The sequence below is a fragment of the Phaeoacremonium minimum genome (genome assembly GCF_000392275.1).
Source record: "Phaeoacremonium minimum UCRPA7 unplaced genomic scaffold PA7_03_scaffold_3, whole genome shotgun sequence".
Classification (NCBI taxonomy): Eukaryota; Fungi; Ascomycota; class Sordariomycetes; order Togniniales; family Togniniaceae; genus Phaeoacremonium; species Phaeoacremonium minimum.
Window position 1 is genome coordinate 127957 of NW_006920910.1, and position 20710 is coordinate 148666.

Below are 20710 nucleotides of genomic sequence, written 5' to 3' on the forward strand. Positions count from 1 at the left end.
TCCGGGGTAATGGTACCTAATGAGTGTGTCTTTGGCGCCGCCCAGGTGTGGTTTTGGCTTTTCGGTATGCTCTGATTGACTGCGCGATTCCTTGCGGTTTTTTTCAAACACTTGCGCCTGCCTCAGTCCTACATCCCCCACCAGCAGAGTGGTATTCAGAATTGGAAGATAATAATCGCGCTGATAAATAAGACGTATCGAATGAAATTTTGGCTTGATAATTGCAATAATTGGTAGTCCCAATCATATCAAACGTCTAGCTATCCATAATGAGATTGCGAAATTTGCCTTGTAGTTCCCCAGAGCAATACAACTGTCTAAATCATGCGGTCTAAATTGCTCGGAGGATTGCGGGGACCGTCACCGGATCACCATAAGTGCAAGGTGAGCATAAGATTCGAGTTCTCGAGTTTCGAACCATTTGAATAAACGGAGGGAACAAGATTTCAGTTCTGAAGTATTGATATTGAGACTTTCTGGGGAGGTGTAGCTGCATTGCTCTGGGCTTGAGCTTGATATTGAAGCTTTACGATCGCGACAAATCGAGGGGCATTGAGGCTAGTTTACGTAATCACGGCGCGGGAGCCAGGTGAATTGGCGCGCTATCTACAGTCGCAGTGGGGTTCCCCTTTCCAAAACGGGCTTAGCCTGGCACCTGTGCTTCAACGTCCACCGCGTCCTGTCACCTCTGGCCTGTTTTTCGACCGATCTGCTACTCCTCACGTCGTCACCTTCACCCCCTCAACCAGTCACGCGCTTCAGAAAATCTCGCGGTCCGCTTCTGGCCTGGGATATCTTGCGTTTGGGGTGTTGAAACACGTCGTTTTCAATGCCTCTCCTGCGGTGCTGAGCCTCTTGGAGTGACCCCTCGCCACCCTGACAACGACGCGCTGACTGCGATATCTCAAGCGCAAAAGACTGCTCTCATCTGTCGCCGATCGTATCAGTTGCTCGCGGGGAATCCATGGCACATAGGCCAACAACTCCTCGGCGAGCTACAATAGGACGACGGCGCGGACGACCGCCAAAGATGTTTGCGGCCTCAGAGCCTCCCCACAAGAAGAGAAAATACGTGCCAGGCGGACCCGGCGGTGGTGGCAGATTCATTGACGACGAGGACAACGACAGCTTTGGTCAAATTTCTGCTGCAGTTAGCGCGCCAAGACCGCGTACGACCACCCAGATTACATCACCTATCATGCCGAGACGAGAGCGTAGTTCGCGGATCCGCACGGCGGCGAACCGCAGTGAGCCAGATGAGATGGAGTTTAGCTCGGCTGCTGCAGTAGCTGCAGCTGTTGTGCAAAGCGAAGGATACAAACCGAGAGAAGAACGTGGATGGGAAGAGTTTCACCCTAATCTTGACATCGAGGCCACTTTCATGATCTTTCACTCTGAAGACGTGGATGGCATCGCGAAGTCGACACCCCCGACTCCGAGTAGACACACACGAAGCACACCGATGAACGGCGTGAGCACCCCATCCAAAGATGCCGCGTCGGGAAGTGTGGTTAATACCCCGAATGGTCTCAGCAATGCTGGAGATTCTCAAAGCATGATCTTGGATACCACCCCCCGACGGCGCGTTGGTCGTCCGCCCAGGGAATCCGCTTCGCTATATGCCATTCGCCCCCCTGAGATCATTGCGACACCTAGGACACCCAAAGTACTACCAATTCATAATCAGACGCCGAAGGAGCGGCTTGACTTGAAGCAGCCATCGTATCGAAAGACTGATCGTATTCTGCTCTTCGAGAGCAAGACGTTTGGTCAGGCGCGTTATGTCGAGAAGGCCATGATGAACGTGGGCTATCAAGAGAGTGACAACTTCATCCGGCCGGAGCGTAAGCTTATCAAAGCGAGCGACTCCAATCTCGACGAAGATCTCGAGCAGCTAGCAGGTGCCAAAGCAGATGGTGATGGTTCGCAGCCTGGCGCGTCAAGCCTTGGACGAGTCGAGTATGACATGGACGAGCAAGATGACGTTTGGCTGGAGTCATACAACACTCAGCGCAAAGCTAATGACTTGGAACCTATAACTCGAGAGATATTTGAAATCACCATCACTAAGATCGAGAAGGAGTGGCACGCGCTAGAGAAAAGGATACCCAAACCAAATCCTAAGCCGCCACAGACCCATCGACCGAGATCAAGCTCTGCAGCTGCTGTCAACGGCGAGACGCAAGTTGGCGAGGAGCAGGACAGCAAGTGCGCGATCTGCGACGATGGCGACTGCGAAAATACTAATGCGATCGTGTTCTGCGATGGTTGTGATTTAGCGGTCCATCAAGAGTGTTATGGTGTGCCATTTATTCCTGAAGGACAGTGGATGTGTCGGAAATGCCAACTGGCCGGCCGCGGGATACCCGTAAGTTCTGAACTTTTCGTCGCCTCACCTAGATAGCACGTTAACATCTCGACTGCAGACCTGTATATTCTGTCCAAATACCGATGGTGCTTTCAAGCAGACGAACTCGTCGAAATGGGCCCATCTGCTTTGCGCCATGTGGATTCCAGAAATATCCCTCGGTAACCATACATTCATGGAGCCTGTGATGGATGTTGAAAAGGTTCCTAAAAATAGGTGGAAACTTACGTGCTACATATGCAACCAGCGCATGGGTGCCTGCATACAGTGTGGTAACAAGTCCTGCTACCAGGCATTCCACGTTACATGCGCACGGAGGGCACATCTGTACCTGAAGATGAAGAACAGCCAAGGCGCGCTCGCAGTCTTGGATGGAAGCATGGTCTTGAAAGCTTTCTGCGATAGACACTGCCCGCCGGATTATACAAAGGAGAACTCCGTCTCTCAAGCGACTAGGGAAGCTAAGCGCTTCTACAAGAAAACTATGAAAGGTCGGATCTGGGCTACCAGCCAAGCCTCTGCCCAACAAATAGCCGCAACGCACCGTCACGCCATAACTGAGCACCCACCAGATGAATCACAGATGATCGGGGCCAAATTGAACGGCGGCCCCGGTGACAAAAATAAGGGACAGGGAGGCAAAGTCTGGAAGCTGCCATCCGGGGCCCCAGTTATACCGCAAGCTGTTTTTGATCTCGTCGAATACGGCCTACAACGGTTCACACTACGCAAGCGCAAAGAATTTGTTGGCGAGGCTTGTCGTTACTGGACACTGAAGCGTGAAGCCCGTCGCGGTGCCGCACTGCTCAAACGCTTGCAACTCCAGATGGAGACATTCTCGTCGATGGAGCTTACTCGCCGCAACTTCGTCGCTATGGGACCATCTGGCAAGGCTCGCCTCCAGAGAAGAATTGAATTCGCCGAGACACTCATGAAAGACCTTGAACAACTGAAACACCTCTCTGAAGACATTGTTAAGCGAGAGGTTGATAAACTTGAGCAGGCTGAAATGGAACAAGATTTCGTCGACACCACATATTTCCCTGTTTACAAGCTGTTTCTACCGGTCATTGAGAAAGCTCAGCTGTAAGTCCCAACTTTTCACTGACCTTATTTTTGCCACTAACACCCATGTAGACTTGACAAGAATGTCTTTCAAGACGGTCTTGCAAAGATGCAGACTCAGCTCGACGCACGATTTTATACGACCACCCTTGCCTTCGCCCATGATCTTTGTGAGGTCATAAATGTTGGCATCAACGGTCCTTCTAGGTCAGCTGCAGCCCGATCAATAGACGCATCGCCTACCAAGCATAGCACGTATTCAGAAGCCAGAGATCGTAAGAGGCTTGGGAAACGCATACTGAAGGCAGTGCAACAACAATTAGAGTCGGCCTTACGCGCCGAGGCCGACATCACCTCGAAACCTCTCGACACCCTCCTTAAAGAGCTTGATGGCATGATAGAAGCGAGCCTGGAGCTACGACAACTATCTTCCCTTGCTTCTCATGGAGAGGTCGCCGCTGAAGCGAGTCAGGATGTCATTATGGTCGATGCCCCAAGCGATCACCAAATTACAGTTGCCGATGGGGTGAATGGGGAAGATAAAGACGATTCAGGAGACCCAATGGACGTAGAAGAGGATGCAGCTAGTAAAACCGACAATATCAAGGTCAAGACAGCAAGCCCCCAGAAGGGTGCTAAAGTCAACGGCACAACACCTTCCGGGGATCTTGAGGCCGATGGAGCAGTACAGAAGCCAGATATGCCGGTGACGAACGGAGTGGATGCTGCAGATACTCCGCCGGGAACGAACGGCTATGTACCGGTCTCGAATCCTACGCAAGCAGGCCCTCTTACACCTCCCCAGTCCAATGGCAGTCTGGGCAGAGGACCAACAGATACCCTGACGGAAGGCGGCATCCCATGGTATCTCAAACCATTTGACATTGAAGGCACCACTGCGGTCGAGGAGCAGTGGGCTGGCCGTGATGCCTTACGAGCTCTCAGCGAAGAGCTTACGGATATGGACGATGACGAGCTGAATGACCTTGAGTTTAACGTCGAGGACAGCACGATCACCGCATCCCCCATCAATGCAGTGTCAGAGTCAGCGCCGTCCTCTTCCTCCAAGAAGAAGGGCAGCGCCAACAAGGTTACTAAGCGGTTGAGGCAGTCAACCAGGAGACGATGATTTGGGCAGCAAGATACCCCACCAAATGTATGAATAGGTAGCATTGTTTGATTTCGTTTTTGGCTTCTCGGTTTTTTTTTTCTCCCTCTCTCTTTCACTTGTCCTTGTCCTTGCTGCCCAGGCGATAGAAGCCCCTTGTTTCTTTCCATCGCCCAAGCCTAGCCTGGCAACTGCTAGCTTGACGGTCAACACCTGTCTCAACCCTAGGCCCTGCACCCCGGCGTTTAGACAGGATCTTTTTTTGCTTGTTCCATCTGTTTTCTCTCTGGCACTCTGAGTCTACTACAACATCAAGATGACACGGTTCACTGGCGTTCAAAGGGCAGACACGTAATCCAAGGGGGGAGGGAGAGATTCCGATGCGATGAGAGAGCTGCCCAGGGCAGTGTCTCCTGCGCGAATACTGTATCTAATCCAACCCAAGTACTCTAAATGTGTGCAAATAGGCCATATACACAATTTTGAAACGTTTTACAACAATTCTCAGCCTTAGCCCAGTGTGTCTGCCTCTCCCTCTAAGAGTAGCGTGAGCCATGCCATGGTATCCAGACTTCTTTGAGTCTTCCACCTAGTGATATCATTGTGGACGTGATCGCCAGGAGCTATTACTCAAGTCTCTATTGGAGAAAAGCGTCATGCGTACCCGGCTGTCAAAAGGGGGTCCAAACGGCTAGATAGCCGCATGGGCACCTTTTGGTGATATCTTTGACGTTTTAAAACTTACTTAGGCATGTCATCAATGGTAAAGAACGCCAATGAAGTCAGGCAACCAATTGAGCCAACGCTATACGGCGTGGAAAATTACTTGACAAGAATGCTCCAATTGAGTTGTGGCCTCCTATGAGAGACAGTAGCTCAAGGTCACAATATTTCTAACAGGTGAGGAAAGTGCCAATTTAGGGGGACGACGAATCAGACGTCAGCGAAGATCTGAGATCTCGCGTGAGGAGGAAGGTTATTGCAGATTCTCGAGATGTGACAAAAACGGATCTCCTTAGCCCTTCGAGACTGGGTATTTTGAGTTGATTGGAGCGATCGCGCCAGGCCCATGGTGGGTTTAAAGGGGAATTACGAACGGGCGATGATATCAGGTGATAGCCGCGGGCGGGCGTGTCAATCGGATCGCCAGCGTGCCCCTCCAGCGATGCTGTCATGGTGCCCCAGCGAACGCGGGGCAGAGTGGGAATGGGTCCCAATGGGTTGACGTCTCCCTCTCCAATCTTTTTGAGGCTTGGATGATTGGGGACAGGGATTGCAGCTCGTTCGTTTTGGGATGTTGCGTACACCCAGATCTACACAGAACGGGTATAGATTATTGCCCAGAATAAGAAATCAACTCACCGGAAAATTCTAGAACACGCTTTGGCGGTGTCTGCCAGGGTAAACGGTTCTTCTGACTTTAAGATTGGTAAGGGGTAATACCTCCCTTTCGATGTAGAAAGGTGAATGCAGATGAGTGACGAATGGGAGAGATTCTCAAGCCCAGGCCCCCTTTGACTGTAGTGTATAGGAGTATGTGTGTACTGTTTGTATGCGTAGTATGTGTAGCATGTTAGGAAGCGGTGGAGGAGGTGCTGCAGCTGCAGCAGCTTAGGCCAATCAGGCCAGCGAAGGCTTGGAATGCCTCCGACTCCTCCTTTCTTTCCTTGTCGATGCTGTTGCAGGACTGCTGCTATGCAGTCGTAGAGGTGTGGAGGGGCAGCGAATTGCAATTGTGGCGGCGAAGCTTGTTGGGTAGGCCGGCGCCAAGCGGGCTGCCAGGACGCGGCGTGAATGGTTGGTTGGTATGGGAAGAGCGGGATCCTCGAGACATAGGTACTCTTGGTCCTTTCTCTAGGCGTGATCTTCGTGTCCTGAGAGGAGATGCGCGATCTAGGAGAGAAATAGCGTGGAAGCAATCCTGAGCATGTTTTGTGAGGGCCATGGTTCTGGACCCTTTCGTCTATTCCCCCTCTCACCCGGGTGTCCGTCGCCGTAGACCCCGGCGGCCCTAGATCTAGCGTGACGTGAGGAACAAGACCAAAAACTCAAGGAACTGCCGTGCTGTGGCCCGCCGGCCGTACAATTGCAAAAGTCGAGCTGAGTCGACCAGTATCGTCTCATAGCTCGGGCCTCGGAAGCAGAGGCCTGGGCGGGCGGCGCTCACAGGGCTGGATGCACTACCTCCCTACCACCTTACTCAAAGGAGGTGTGGAGAGGTGAGATGAGATGGTGCTATGGAGAGCTGCCGGGGTCTGTCTGTTAGTCGGTAGTGCTCGGTGGCATCCGGTTGGGCAGAGAGGAATGCTTGTCGCTCGTCTCGAGATGGCTGACTGAGAGACTATTGCGAACTTGCAAATTTCTCATGTTGGTGGGGTTTGTATCTCTGATGGAAGTTCTAGAGACCTTTTCACAGAATTGAAATAGTCTCACCTGTCGCGGAGTTTCCGTGCTAGGGTAGACTCATCGACGACCATCAAGAGGTATTAGTAATGTAGGCCTCAATGTGTCAACTCTACCAGATGTTCGGTGGCAGAGCAGCGTTCGTGTTGCTGAGGTGGAGAGCAGATGGCCTGATGGATGGTGTCGTCGTCGTCGTCTCCCCCCTGACGTTAAAAGGCGAAACCACACCTAACCTTACCCAACCCGATTGCCGATTTATGTCCAGAAGCTGTAGGGTCAAGTGAGAAAAGTGACAAGCCCGCGTATTGCAACTGTCACATCCCTGTGTAGGACCCTCTTGCTGCTATTATTGTTAGACGCCCGCTTAATTGCGTCGTCTCAAGGTGAGTAGCAAGTCGGAAACGGCAACAGCAATGGGACCCTGCAAGGAAAGAGCAGCCAGTCGCGACTCGAGGTGGCTGCCATTCGAGAAACGCGAATTGGGGGCGCTTTAAAAAGGCAAGCACTTCACTTGACTGTACATGCACCACTGCCACAGCCCATTCAAGCCGCGGGGAAGCTGGGAAAGGGTGAATCAAAGGGAACGGAAAGGGAGACACACGCACTTGCGTTTTGCTCATCAAAAAAGCCCTGCGTCAACGTTAGCAGATGAGACTCTCAGGAAAAGGTCTGGACGCGTAGGGGGGCGGCTTAGCAAAGTTTAGGCTGTTAAGGCACGTCCACCCACGCGCCATACCCAAGATGCCTAGGTACCCTAGGCCTGTTAGGTGCAGTACCGTACCGTACAGTACAGTCCCAGAGGTTCCTCAGGTAGGTACCTCAGGTAGGTAGGCAGGTAGGGGGAGGGTCTGACCTTTCCACCCATTGGGACACCCGGGCTTTCACATCAGCCATACCTACCTTACCTGCCAGCCTACCCCCTCCCGCTGCGCTGCCGATGGTCGCCCTCCTCCCTTTTTGACCCTGCGAAACACCACCAAGGCGACTAGCACCTCGATTTTTTCTGACGTCCTTGTCCTGACCGACAACAACTCTCTCCTCCTCCTCCCTGACCAATCCACCCCCCCAAAACGGCGACATCGATTTTCACATCACCTCCAGGTGCCCAGCGACGCAGTTAGTCTGCCTTTTATCCTCCCAGTGATTGAGCCTAGTCTCTGTCAGAAAATCTGCATCATCAAACACTCCATCCGTCCGCCGCTCAGTCGTGACGGTGTAGCAAGCAAAAAAAGCGATCGATCGTTGGGAACAAAACCCACACAGCAAGGCGCGGCTGCCTGGGTTTTCTCGACCACAAACCACCACGCCCCAAACTCTCTTCAGCCTTTCTCTAGGCTTTGCGAGATTCATATCTTGCTGGCGACGAGCTGTCTAATATCGACAGCCCCCTTTTGACGAACGTCGATTAAATTTTCGACTCGACGCGGCCCCATCCAAAACAAAACTCCTGTGGCTTAGCGATTCACGTCACAGCCCTCGACCCCCGCCCGCTGCTGCTGCTGCCGCTGCTGCTTGAAGCTATCAACAACGACCTTGGTGGCCAACAAAGCAGCCAGTTCCCATACGAAAGTGACAAATCTCACGGTAGAACCTGCTAGATACTGTGCAGAGGTACCACGACGACAGCAGCTTTCTTTCTCGGAAAGCCACCCACAGCTGGGATCACTTCTGATTGTATGTGACTTCCAATTCTTGCAACACCCCATCTGCCCCTCCCCTCGCCAACACTCGGCATCACTTCAACCTTCATCTTTCGATCAAAAGTGTTTTCTAAGCATCAGAGGATCTAATTGCAGTTTTGTGTTCATAGTTTCCAGAGGTGCATCAATCTCGCAATAACCGACAATTAGCTGATCTCGCCCACACGTCCTTTGGCCTGATCGCCCTCAACCGGCCTTTCCGCCGCACCCTCCCTCTCCTGCACACCTTCCCCCCTCCGGGTGCAGACACATACACACAATGGCGGACCAACACGAAGTTGATCTGGACTCCATAATCGACCGCCTCCTTGAGGTCCGTGGCAGCCGCCCAGGCAAGCAGGTCCAGCTGCTGGAGGCTGAGATCCGTTATCTCTGCACTAAGGCTCGCGAGATTTTCATTTCTCAGCCCATCCTCCTCGAGTTGGAGGCCCCTATTAAGGTATGCTTGCAATCCCCAGTACTTGATTACTCCTAGCACCGTTTTCGATTTTCCTACGAACCATGGCTGATCCTGTCCTTTCCCCAGATCTGCGGAGATATCCACGGTCAATACTATGACCTTCTGCGTCTATTTGAGTACGGTGGCTTCCCTCCCGAGGCCAACTATCTCTTCCTTGGCGACTACGTAGATCGAGGAAAGCAATCGCTCGAGACCATCTGCCTTCTCCTGGCCTATAAGATCAAGTACCCCGAGAACTTTTTTATCCTCCGTGGCAACCATGAGTGCGCCTCCATCAACCGAATCTACGGTTTCTACGATGAGTGCAAGCGTCGCTATAACATCAAGCTGTGGAAGACTTTCACCGACTGCTTCAACTGCCTCCCTATCGCTGCTATCATCGACGAGAAGATCTTCACTATGCATGGCGGTTTGAGCCCCGATCTCAATTCTATGGAGCAGATCCGTCGCGTCATGCGCCCCACAGATGTACGTACCCTCACTTTTCCTCGGGGTTCCATCTTCCAGCAAAGCCCTGAGCTACCAGACATATGCTGACTATGGCCTATAGATTCCTGACTGCGGTCTGCTTTGCGACCTGTTGTGGTCAGACCCGGACAAGGATATCACCGGTTGGAGCGAGAACGATCGTGGTGTCTCTTTCACATTCGGCCCCGATGTGGTATCTCGATTCTTGCAGAAACACGACATGGACCTTATCTGCCGTGCTCATCAGGTTGTTGAGGACGGCTACGAGTTCTTCTCGAAGCGTCAACTCGTCACTCTGTTCAGCGCTCCGAACTACTGTGGAGAGTTCGACAATGCGGGTGCCATGATGAGTGTGGATGAGAGTCTCCTCTGTTCATTCCAGGTAAGATTTGCAAGCGTCTGTCTACGAGATACGTACTTGATTGCTAACTCGAAACCTTTAGATTCTCAAGCCCGCTGAGAAGAAGCAAAAGTACGTCCATGGCCTCGGAGGCAGTAGACCCGTCACTCCTCCCAGGAAGCAGTCCAAAACCTAAGTTAGAATTTATGCGAACTCTTTGTCTTGTTCTAGGTTCGGACGCCGATAATCTTCTCAAACCGCAACACCTCGAGGTCTCTCGCGAATCCTCAACGACCGCCACTTCGATCCGCATGCCCAAGGCCTACCGCCTCCTCCTTTTCCGCCTCGTCTGACACTCGTCAGTCTCGATATCATGACCTGCGACCCCGGTTGACCTTACGATGCCTGCTTCTTCCCGACGAACCCTCTCGAAAACCTCGAAAACCCTGTCCTGGCTTGTCGCTGAGGGAGTCAATTTTTGATCCGATGCCTTACCCCAACCATTATTGATGGGGCTATAAATAATACACGCGTGTTGCTTGCTCTCTGGAGTGGCCAACTTCGCTGATGCACGTCGAGACTCAAAAGTGATTCGCGACCCGCACTCTTGTTTGGCAATTGTACACTCTTTTTTTCTTTCTACACGATCAAGCATGAGAGGTTATCGGCTCTCTCCTCCCACTAATATGCCACCGGCACCTTTAGCTTCACCTGCACCCATGATCACGACGTACGAAGTCATGTCTCGTGGGATCAGAGCATTGCACGGACGGAGGAAATGGCTGGATGAAAGACGAATTCTGTTTTGGACCCATCTTACAGATACCCTCGTCTATTGCATGTTCTGCATCGTCATTGGTCTGTACAATTCCATAGGGTCGCATCAAGAAGCATGGTAGCCCCCAGGGCTTTGACTGGATCATGCCTTGTAAGGTCTGGCTGGTAGAGCGCTTGGATGTCTGGAAGCGAGGGACACTCAACATTGCTTAGGGGGTGGATCGGTCCGGTGGTTGACCGGATGAGGATTTCCTTAACTCGATGATTATCTCTGAGTCATGTTACATGCTTTTCTGCGATTCCTTCGTACTTTGTCTTATGTGGTTGATGCTCCAGGAGGCCGCGGGCCTGGCCTGGTCTTTGCTTTTCCTTTCCACCGAAGATCTGCAGGGGGTTCATAGCAGATCTCGGGCTTGAAGCAGCTTACTTGGTCACTGAGGGCTTCACGGGGGCATGTGTTCGAGTATATGACTGGAGGATAGGTGACGTTGGGAAGGGGATGGACGGCCTTGTCACAACCCTTCAATCATCCGCGATGAATACAATGACGTATGGTACACATAAAAATCAATTGAAACTGCGCCACCACTTCAGTCTGGTTAGATCATGTTGTGAATGCCATGTGATGCCTCGCATTACGTGATTTCTCGCACGGTAACCTGTAGTGTTGTAGCCATTAGGCTCATACATAAAGCTTCTCTCAGTCCCTGAGATTAGGGGAAGCTTCTTAAGATGAAAATATGTCTTCTATGAGCAGTCCTCGCACACCTCCTTCTTCTCCTCGCCCTGCTCTCCTGCCTTAGCATTCTGCTCCTGAGATGCCGACGCGTCGTCCGATCCCAGATAACCACCGCCAGCATGGCCCTCAGCTTCGAGCCGCGCCCGCTCCTTTGCGGCAAGTTTCTGCCGCACAATGTTGTTGGCCACCTCGGGCGGCTCCTTCACCAGCGGCCGCACGCCGCCAACACCGCCGCCGGGGTTGACGCGCTGGATGGGGTTGCCGCCCCATTGCGAGTGCAGCGGCGGCGGGCGCGGCTGCGAGCGCTCGATGGCGTCCTTGAGGAGGTCGCCTGGGCGGGGGCGGTGGTGGTGGTGCTGCTGCTGCTGCTGCTCCGTCCTCTCCTCCTCTGGCTTCTCGTCACCCCCTGCTGCCGATGCCGATGCGCCTGAGGCGGACGCCAGTGCCGAGTCCGGGGCTGGGGCGTCTGAGCCGCCGGCCTTTGCGCCGTGGTCCCGATCCACGTGGCCGAGGTCGCGGCCGGGCTCGATGACGTCCCGCACGCGGCGCTTCAGCTCCTTGGTCTCGGGGAAGCCGCCGTCCGTCTGGCGGTCCCACAGGACCTTCTGCTGCGTGGACGGCTGCCCGTCGCCGTCGGCCATGGCGGAGACGATCTCTACCACGAACACGCCGCCTGTTGCGGGCTGCAGGGCCACCTCGCCGAGGGAGGTGGAAAAGGTGGACAGGAGCTCTTGCGCGAACTGGGGCGAGGGGTTAGCATGGCTGTCTTCACTATGGCTGGGTGTCGGCCATGTTGGATGTTCTCTAGATGTAGAACAGTAGCATAGGAACTGGTATGGCGGTTTGGGAGTGCGAGTGGGAGTGTTGAAAGTGACGTATGCGGGGGACCAGGTCAGGTCCAACTTACATATGCGGCTCTCAGCATCCACTTGCACTGCGTACAGAACTTGATAGTCACCCTGGGAAGAGGGAAGGGAGATGTTGTTACGGTACTGTCTGTCATGTCTGAGGAGGGGGGCCAGGGCCGTATAAATAAATACAAGGAACAGGCCGGACTGTTTCTTGGAGAAAAGCTGAATCCAACTTCTTCCAGAGGTATGCTCAATGTTGCGTAATTGGCGTTGGGCTGTGACCTGACTGGTAGTGTAGTGCAGCTAAGCTTAATGAAAAGAGCCAAGGCGCGCCCGCCCAGCTGGGTCGGCAACTGGGCTGAATTTAGAACCTGCAGAACGCCTAACGACTGGCCAGATGGAGCTGCTGGGAGGCGCTTCTACTCCTCCGCTAGGGCAATAAATGTCGAGAACTCAAGGGCAAAGAAGCTGAATGATAAGAGCCGTGAGACTCATTGGGACTCGGAGATTCTGTCTTGCTATATGTCCATCAACTAAAGTTATTTAAAGGCAGTAATCTCTTGTTCAATGAAAATGATTCCATCCCTTGGAGGAGTAGATGGCCCAATCGAGAGGCCTAGTGCGTCCTGTACGGTAGTCGATTCAGCGAATGAGCAGTGATCGTCTGCACCTTGGAGAATATGTATATATCTGTGCTTTTCAGCTTCACTTTGACTGCTTATACGGAGATCGCAAGAATTATGCTCAGAACGGGAGATGTGGTTCTATGTAGAGAGCTTCAATCACGAGCAGGACCTCGCCATCAGTCCTGATTTGGGTGCAGAGCCAGCGAAGCTTCCGTCTTCTGGACTAAGGCCACTTGTGCGCCTGACGGATAGCAACGTAGCTGTACAACAACAGGTCTGACAATTGGTGAATGCTATCAAACATTGTACTAGTCCGATTCTGATCCCGTAAATCTCACGTTGAAGACGAGGCCGGCTTCCATATCTCTTCAAGATCAAGGGCAGGTTCAGAGGACATTGCGTTCGTACAGAATATATTCACAGGTGAAGCGGCTAGGGTCGAGAAACTACATGAAAAAGGAAACGTAGAAACCAAAGTATTACATGCTGAAGAGCTTCTCTGCTGTTCCGCGTTCCCCTAACAGCGAGAAAAGTGTATGAAAAGACCATTATCGTTACCGCCGTTCACTTAAGAGAAGCGACCCTCGCCTCGAGGGCAGGTCAAAACGGCGGCCTGTGTGTGGTATCGGTATAGCGGTCGTCTCTGATCGTTTCCACAGTTTCTTGCCTCCCCCTTCACGACCTAGGCCACACAGCAGCCACTGCTCTCAAAAAGAGATGCCCTTTTTCGTTTTGCAGCAACGCCGAAAGTCAAGAGAAACCCGACCATCCGTAGACAGCTTCGACAGATTGCCGGCTGGGTCTTCTCTACGGTCTGCATTCATCGTAGCGATAGCCTTACATAACCACACAGCAGCCGCCGCTCTGTTGGGGAGCGTACGGATCCTCACCCTTGGGAACGACTCCCCACACCGAAGGGACCATGTAATCTCGAGTGCTGTTGCAGTAGGCAATGATGCTAGAAAACATCCTCTGTCAGTTCACTGTACCCAAGAAATAGCTTATTAGATGTGGTCCGTGAGCACTCACCTCTTGCTGGCCTGGCTGACGGGAATTCGTTCCCTCTCGAGATCCTCGCGCAGTCGGCTGTTGAGCTCTGTCAATCGACGCAGCTTCAGATCTGCCATGCTCTGCTTGTTCTTCTTGATTTGCGACGGGTCGCCGACGTCTCGGCTTGTGTACTGAGGCATTTTGGGCGCCAGGTTGGAGGATGTGGTAGAGGAATGATCGTGGCTGCTGATTCGCGCGGGTGGGAGAGGTGAAGGAGAGGCTGCGGCGGATGGTGAGATCGCTGGCGGGTGGGAGCTTTGGGGTTGCTGCTCGGGAAGCGGTGGTGAAGATGAGGATGATTGAAGTGCCGCCTCGTGGTCCTGCTCCTGCAATGACATTGTCCTCGTGTCAGTCCCGTGACAACCTAATTGATGGGGGTGCCCTTGTGTCTTCCCGTCCCTGGGTGTCGACTGTCACGTCGCCCGCTTTGTTGCAGAGACGGGACGAAAACGTTCCGACAAGCTTTTCGTCCCGACCGGGCATATCGCACCCGACGGACGTTGGCAGGAACCAAGAAAAGATCAAGAAGGAGAGGTCGACGACTTACAAGTGAGGCTTAGCAATTGCCCAGATTGGCAACGACGGGCGAAAGAAGGCGCGATCGATGAATTGGAATGTACCGAATTGAAGGAGGGAGTGGAATGGGCTGGAATGGATGAACGGCACGAATGCACGCACACAAGAGAATTGAGGCTGCTCTGTGGTGTTGTGTGGTGTGGTGGTGTGCGGGAAGGGAGGCTAGGGAGGCAGGAAGATAGACAGACAGGTAGGCTCGTAGGCTCACAGGCACAGGGACAGGCACACTTGGCTGCACCGTACTCACTGAACAGTCTCCTGGGTGGTCTTTCTCTCTCCTGTTCGGAGTCGGATTGGGGGTGGGGAGGCCAAAAGCAAGCGGAATTGGAGAGGAAGGAGGTTCATTGGCCAGGCAAGGGCCGTAAAATTGGGCTCGACAGTAGCGAGGGGGACGCTCGGGCCCACAACGCGATCCTGCCATTCTTTGGGGACGCTGGAAATGAGTGCCTCCTTATTACTGCCTTCTTACTACTATACTAGGGAAGTAGTTAGGTAACATACAGAAATCCCCTTGAAAACGCTCCCCGTTCTTGCGTCCAGTAACTGCATAAGGGTCGGAGTGTTTGTACCATTTCGTCCTAGGTCCTAAGGTCAAATACCTACCTGCAAATATGACCTCTGCCGCGCCATAAATGCTGAGGTGCACTCTGTCCCTTGCCTTCTGTTCCAGCGCCCCATTTCAAAACGCCAAATTCGCGTGCTCTTGCTGCTGCTCAGGTGGCGTTGATTTTGGAAGAGCGACTGATCAACAAACAGGTACAGAGGAGGCACGGCAATCTGTTGAATATCTCCTTGTGACTGTATCGTGAGGTGCTTGTATAGGGCCCAGTGTCCGAAGACTACTGCACCTCAGTAGGCCTGGCTGCATAATGGTCAGATTTTCTCTAGGTAGACGAAGTGCCACTCTACCTACTCCTGCCACAGTCGTTCCGGCCCGCAAGTATGCAGTAAATCATCATCACCATCGGTCGGTCGGGTTTAAGCGGGCTGACTGGCTCCTAGTAGGAGGACAGGAAACGCGAACTCGAGAGCCCCACCTCATTGTCCCTCAAACCATCACGAAAAGGCTCGGTAGAGCTACAAAGACAGCACACAACACAGAGCTTTGGCGCCTTCTTATATGTGACTCAACAGCAGCACTGTCACAGGTGAAAACAGTCATTGTAATAGCTAGAACTACTCACCCAAATTATGCCACAAATCCACATCCATCAAACGTCGTCATCTGCCTGCTCTCTTGTTGTTGGAATCACGTGCGGCCAGCGCCCAATCACAGCCAACCGTCAGCCCCGCTCCACCTGGGAATCCCACATCCCACACAGAGAATTCGCAAAAATTCATCATTCCGCTTGGGCCCTCTCCAAGTTTCGAAGATTTCTCCCCCGACGAGGACTTCACCCAGTCGAGTGCAACAGCTAAAGTCATCGAGCCCTTCGTGTCTTGACTTGCGCTGCATCTCAACTCTCCGGTAACTCTTCTAACAGGCTTAATCTTGCCTAGAAGAGGTTGCCCATCATGGTACGTTCTATCTGGTGGCATTCTGTCTCGTCAGCCTGGTTACCCCTCAGATCCATGGAATCATCGCTGCTCTCTCGCTGCCACCATCTTTACCACGACTTCCAACATCTAACTAATAGTGTGATCATAGCCTCCTCCACCGCATCAAAAGCCCGAAAATGTCCTGAAGCGCGCCCATGAGCTCATCGGCGTCAACCAGACGCCGGCGGCTCTTACCCTCCTCCACGAGCACATCACCAACAAGAGATCCCGAAATGTTCCCATCGTGTCGCTGGAGCCGGTAATGCTCCTTTTAGTTGAGCTTTCCGTTGAACAGAAGAAAGGAAAACTCGCCAAGGACGCGTTATATCAGTACAAGAACATCGCCCAGAACACGAACGTTGGAACCATCGAGCTCGTTCTAAAGAAGTTTATCGAGTTGGCCGCCGAGAAGGTCACCGCTGCGCAACAGAAGGCAGATGAGGTCCAGTCCACCCTCGAGGCGACGACTGGCACTGCCAGCGTCGATGACCTCGAGGCCAGCGAGACACCTGAGTCCATCCTGCTTGCCACCGTATCTGGTGAGCAGTCTCGGGACCGCACGGACCGCGCCATCGTCACGCCCTGGTTGAAGTTCCTCTGGGAGGCGTATCGAACTGTGCTGGACATCCTCAGAAACAATGCTCGACTTGAGCTGCTTTACCAGAGCACTGCTATGCAGGCTTTCGATTTTTGCCTCAAGTATACCCGAAAGACCGAATTCCGCCGTCTTTGCGAACTCCTCCGCAACCATGTCCAGACCGCGGCCAAGTACTCGACCCAGATGCATGCCATCAACCTGAACGACCCGGATACTCTGCAACGCCACCTTGAGACGCGCTTTCAGCAACTCAATGTTGCTGTCGAGCTGGAATTGTGGCAGGAGGCTTTCCGCAGCGTCGAGGATATTCACACTCTCCTCAACTTGAGCAAGCGCCCGCCTAAGAACATCATGATGGCCAACTACTACGAGAAGCTCACCAGAATCTTCCTCGTCGGCGAGAACTACCTTTTCCATGCCGCAGCATGGGCTCGCTATTACAACCTCCTCCGCCAGTCAGCTGCTCTCGTTGCGACTGGCCAAAGCAAGAAGTCCGACAACCCTCCTGCTTCTGAGGCAGATCTCCAGAAGGCTGCTTCCTTCGTCCTACTGTCGGCCTTGTCCATCCCTGTTATTAGCACGACCAGGTCTCGTGGTGCTATGGTCGACTTCGATGAGGCGAAGAAGAACAAGAACTCCCGCCTCACTCATCTTTTGGGGATGTCACAGGCACCTACTCGAGCTGGCTTGTTTAGGGATGCCTTATCCAAGGCCCTGCTCCGCCGTGCCCGGCCCGAAATCCGAGATCTCTATAACATTCTTGAAGTCGACTTCCACCCTCTTTCCATCTGCCAGAAGATCTCTCCTATCCTTGCTCAGATTGGAGCCGACTCCGAGATGGAGAAATATGTCCTGCCTCTTCAACAGGTCATTCTTACCAGGCTGTTCCAGCAGCTGTCTCAGGTCTACGAGACAGTGGATTTGGAGTTCGTCGAGAGCCTTGCCCAGTTCCCTGAGCCTTTCCAGGTTACCCGAGCCACTATTGAGAAATTCATCATGAACGGCAACAAGAAGGGAGACCTTGCTATCCGCATGGACCATGCTACTGGTGTCTTGAGCTTCGACAATGACATCTTCTCCTCTGCCAAGGCTACTCACTCTGGTTCCGGTGCTGGTTCGGCTGAGGCTGACGGCAGCTCAGTCCAAAGACTGCAGAGCACTCCCTCTGAGATCGTGCGCTCGCAGCTTACTCGGCTGGCCAAGACGCTTTACACTACGTGCTACTATATCGATCCTACATTCAATGAGGCTCGCATCAAGGCCCGCGAGGCCGCCTTGCAACGTGCCAAGTCTGGTGCTGACAAGGAGCACCACGACATCCTTGCCCGAAAAGAGATAATCCAGAAGCGCAAGGAGGAAGCGTCAGAGCTCAAGGCGCGCATTGAGAAGGAGAATGCCAAGGCCAAGCGTCTCCGTGAGCAGGCCCTGCTGGAAGCTGAGAACCAACGTCTGCAGCAGGAGCAGAAGGAACGCGAGCTGAAGAGAATGCAGAAGGAGCGTGAAGAGATCCACGTTCGTGAGATTGAGAACACAATTAAGGAGCTCAAGCTCGGCGGAACTAAGGATCTTGGCATCGATCCTGAGGAGCTGGCGACCATGGACAGCAGCCGTCTCCGAGCTATCAAACTCGCCCAGCTCGAGCGTGAGAAGAACGACGTTAATGAGAAGATGCGCATCACTGGAAAGCGTATTGATCATTTGGAGCGTGCGTTCCGAAAGGAAGAGGCAAAGAAGCTTGCCGAGGACTACGACAGGCAACGTGCCGCTGATATTGCGGCTTACGAGAAGATGAAGGAGGAGACGTTGAAGGAGGCAGAGGAGAAGCACAAGGAGAGCGTTGAGCTCAAGCATCGCCTAAGCCGTCTCATGCCATTCTACGACTCTTTCAAGGAGAATCTGCACAGGAAGCGCCATGATGAGTTTGAGAAGCGCCGCCGTGACGCAGAGAAGGAGCTGGAGCGACAGATTGCGGCTCGTAAGAAGGAGTTCCGCGAGCGCAAGCTCCGAGAGAAGAGGGAGCGCGAGGAGCAGGAGAGGGCACTGCGCGAAGCAGAGGAGCGTGCCGCCAAGGAGAAGGAGGAGCGCGAGCAGAAGGAGGCAACGCGCAGAGAGGAGATGGCGAAGCTGAAGGCCCAGCGCGAGGCAGAGCGCCAAGAAACTCTCGAGAAGGCAGCCCTTCAAGCTCGCCGCGAGGAAGAGGCTCTTGCCAGACGGAAGGCCGAGCGGGAGAAGGCTTCTGCTGGTCCTCCGTTGAGGCGGGATACCCCAACTGGCCGTACTGTGCCCGTGATGGAGCGCACGGATTCAAACGAGCGCTCGTCTGGTCCTCCACGTCTGCAGCTTGCGGGTAGCAAGCCAAGCTGGCGTGACCGTGAAGCTGCTAAGTCCTCTGGCGCGCCCTCGGCACCCGCAGATGTTGCTCCCCCTGCTGCTAAGCCAGAGCCGCCTGCTGAAAGGACAGACTCAGCCGAGCGGTCATCCGGCCCACCTCGACTACAGCTCGCGGGTAACAAGCCCAGCTGGCGTGAGCGTGAGGCCGCCAGGGTCGCAGGAGGTGCTCCAGCAGATAGGAACGGCCCTCCTCAAAGGACAGCATCTGGCCGTGGAGCTCCTCTTGACCGTGTCGGATCCGGCAGGGGAGAGAACGGGCACGACGAGTCACCAGCCGCCGCTCCCGAGCCTCTCAAAGCAACGGGTGCTCCGGGCAAGTACGTGCCCAAGTTCCGCAGGGCAGAGGGCAACTAAGCAACAGCGGAGAGGCCAACCACTGCAGCTTGCATTTGGAGTTCAGGTTTTCACTTAGGGCTTGTTAGGCCACATCTGGAAAGGGGCTATCTGTATTCTATCTGGCATGCTAGAGAGAGCTGCACGAAAGATCGGTGCCCCTTGGTTGATAGGGGAACGTCGTCTAGAGAATGGAATGAATACATGCCTAGTTCAACTCACTCTGGTCTACCTACCTAAGTGCTACCATATACTTGAACGTAGTAGCATCATCTAATGAGGAAAAGTATTATTATGTCGCAACTCATGTAATCGGTCTGTCTGTGTGTATGTTGTGATCCCAGATGTGCTGGAAACCCTGAGGCAGGTATCAAGATATTGTGTAGCAAGGCGTCACGAAGCAGAAGCCTTATAAAGAGGCCTCAAAATACGTGAAAGATTTCTACCTCGACTAGTTGGTGTGCCATTGCAGCATTACATCTGTGCGTCCGCGACTGAATGAATGAGTGGATGCAGTCTGGTTTGTTTCGTTTCATCTGCTCTGTAACCTCGTATGCACGGATATCATCTTTTTTCTCAGCTGTGCATTGCCGAGTGCCCCGAATCGAACGATGCAGCAGGAGCCCCGAGCGGCTGAAAAGGACTCAACACTGGGCGGATGGACCCTCAGAGATGGGCGTCTTTTGACACATGGTGGCTGCGTGGCGCTGAAATTCAGGGACGCTGCTTTCACGCGCGGACTTGCCCAGGAGGAGTGGAGGCAGCCGGATGAGGTTCGATGGGCTTGTTGAGGCGTCACGATGGCTTGCGGAATTGTGGGTTAAGGCCCTGGACTAACAATAGAACAGAGGCCATGTGCGATGAGGTCTGTATTTTGGTCTTGGCTTGTAATTATATTGACGCGTAACTGTAGAGAGCTACATTTGAAATGCAGTGTAAGTGACGGTTTAGGACATGCTTCAACCTGTCCCAAGCTATCGGTCTGCAAATCTACACGTACAAAAAGAGCCTTGTGGGGACTGTTTGTGCTGATCGATGGGGGCAATTGTCGAGCTGCCGAGTCGAAATCAGGACATGCCGGATGCTGATCCTCTTCGCTCCCAGCCGGATCAGCGACTGGCGGGGACGTTGCGATATCTCGTCACTTTTCTGCAACCTCGATCCGAGCTCTCCAGATGCTGTGTAAACAGACTCACGAAACAACACTCGGACTTCTCCCATTTCTTGGTATGTTGGCCGCCCTCCTTTGTTCCTACGATTTCACAAGGCCTGAAAAACAGGTCGAGGGTGGTATCAGATTCATTTTGGCTGTCATGGC

At 53.3% G+C, this 20710-nt stretch overlaps 5 protein-coding genes across 5 annotated transcripts; 3 read left to right on the forward strand and 2 right to left on the reverse strand.

The window, feature by feature from the left end:
• Positions 1-1030: 1030 nt before the first annotated feature.
• UCRPA7_36 (putative bromodomain containing 1 protein) lies at positions 1031-4562 on the forward strand (the record flags this gene model as incomplete). The annotated part of the gene is made up of 3 exons (XM_007912634.1): positions 1031-2208; positions 2774-3454; positions 3506-4562. 3 exons carry the CDS (start codon positions 1031-1033, stop codon positions 4560-4562), a joined length of 2916 nt encoding a protein of 971 aa, XP_007910825.1.
• A 4341-nt stretch (positions 4563-8903) lies between these two features.
• UCRPA7_37 (putative serine threonine-protein phosphatase pp1 protein) lies at positions 8904-10108 on the forward strand (the record flags this gene model as incomplete). Its single annotated transcript, XM_007912635.1, has 4 exons — positions 8904-9083; positions 9171-9572; positions 9655-9954; positions 10016-10108. The coding sequence occupies 4 exons, from the start codon at positions 8904-8906 to the stop codon at positions 10106-10108; spliced, it is 975 nt and encodes a 324-aa protein (XP_007910826.1).
• A 1328-nt stretch (positions 10109-11436) lies between these two features.
• Positions 11437-12431, reverse strand: UCRPA7_38 (putative selenoprotein w family protein; the record flags this gene model as incomplete). Its single annotated transcript, XM_007912636.1, has 2 exons — positions 11437-12168; positions 12387-12431. The coding sequence occupies 2 exons, from the start codon at positions 12429-12431 to the stop codon at positions 11437-11439; spliced, it is 777 nt and encodes a 258-aa protein (XP_007910827.1).
• A 1311-nt stretch (positions 12432-13742) lies between these two features.
• Positions 13743-14095, reverse strand: UCRPA7_39 (putative guanine nucleotide-binding protein subunit gamma protein; the record flags this gene model as incomplete). Its single annotated transcript, XM_007912637.1, has 2 exons — positions 13743-13863; positions 13935-14095. 2 exons carry the CDS (start codon positions 14093-14095, stop codon positions 13743-13745), a joined length of 282 nt encoding a protein of 93 aa, XP_007910828.1.
• A 1951-nt stretch (positions 14096-16046) lies between these two features.
• On the forward strand, positions 16047-19413 carry UCRPA7_40 (putative eukaryotic translation initiation factor 3 subunit a protein; the record flags this gene model as incomplete). Its single annotated transcript, XM_007912638.1, has 2 exons — positions 16047-16049; positions 16180-19413. 2 exons carry the CDS (start codon positions 16047-16049, stop codon positions 19411-19413), a joined length of 3237 nt encoding a protein of 1078 aa, XP_007910829.1.
• Positions 19414-20710: the final 1297 nt, after the last annotated feature.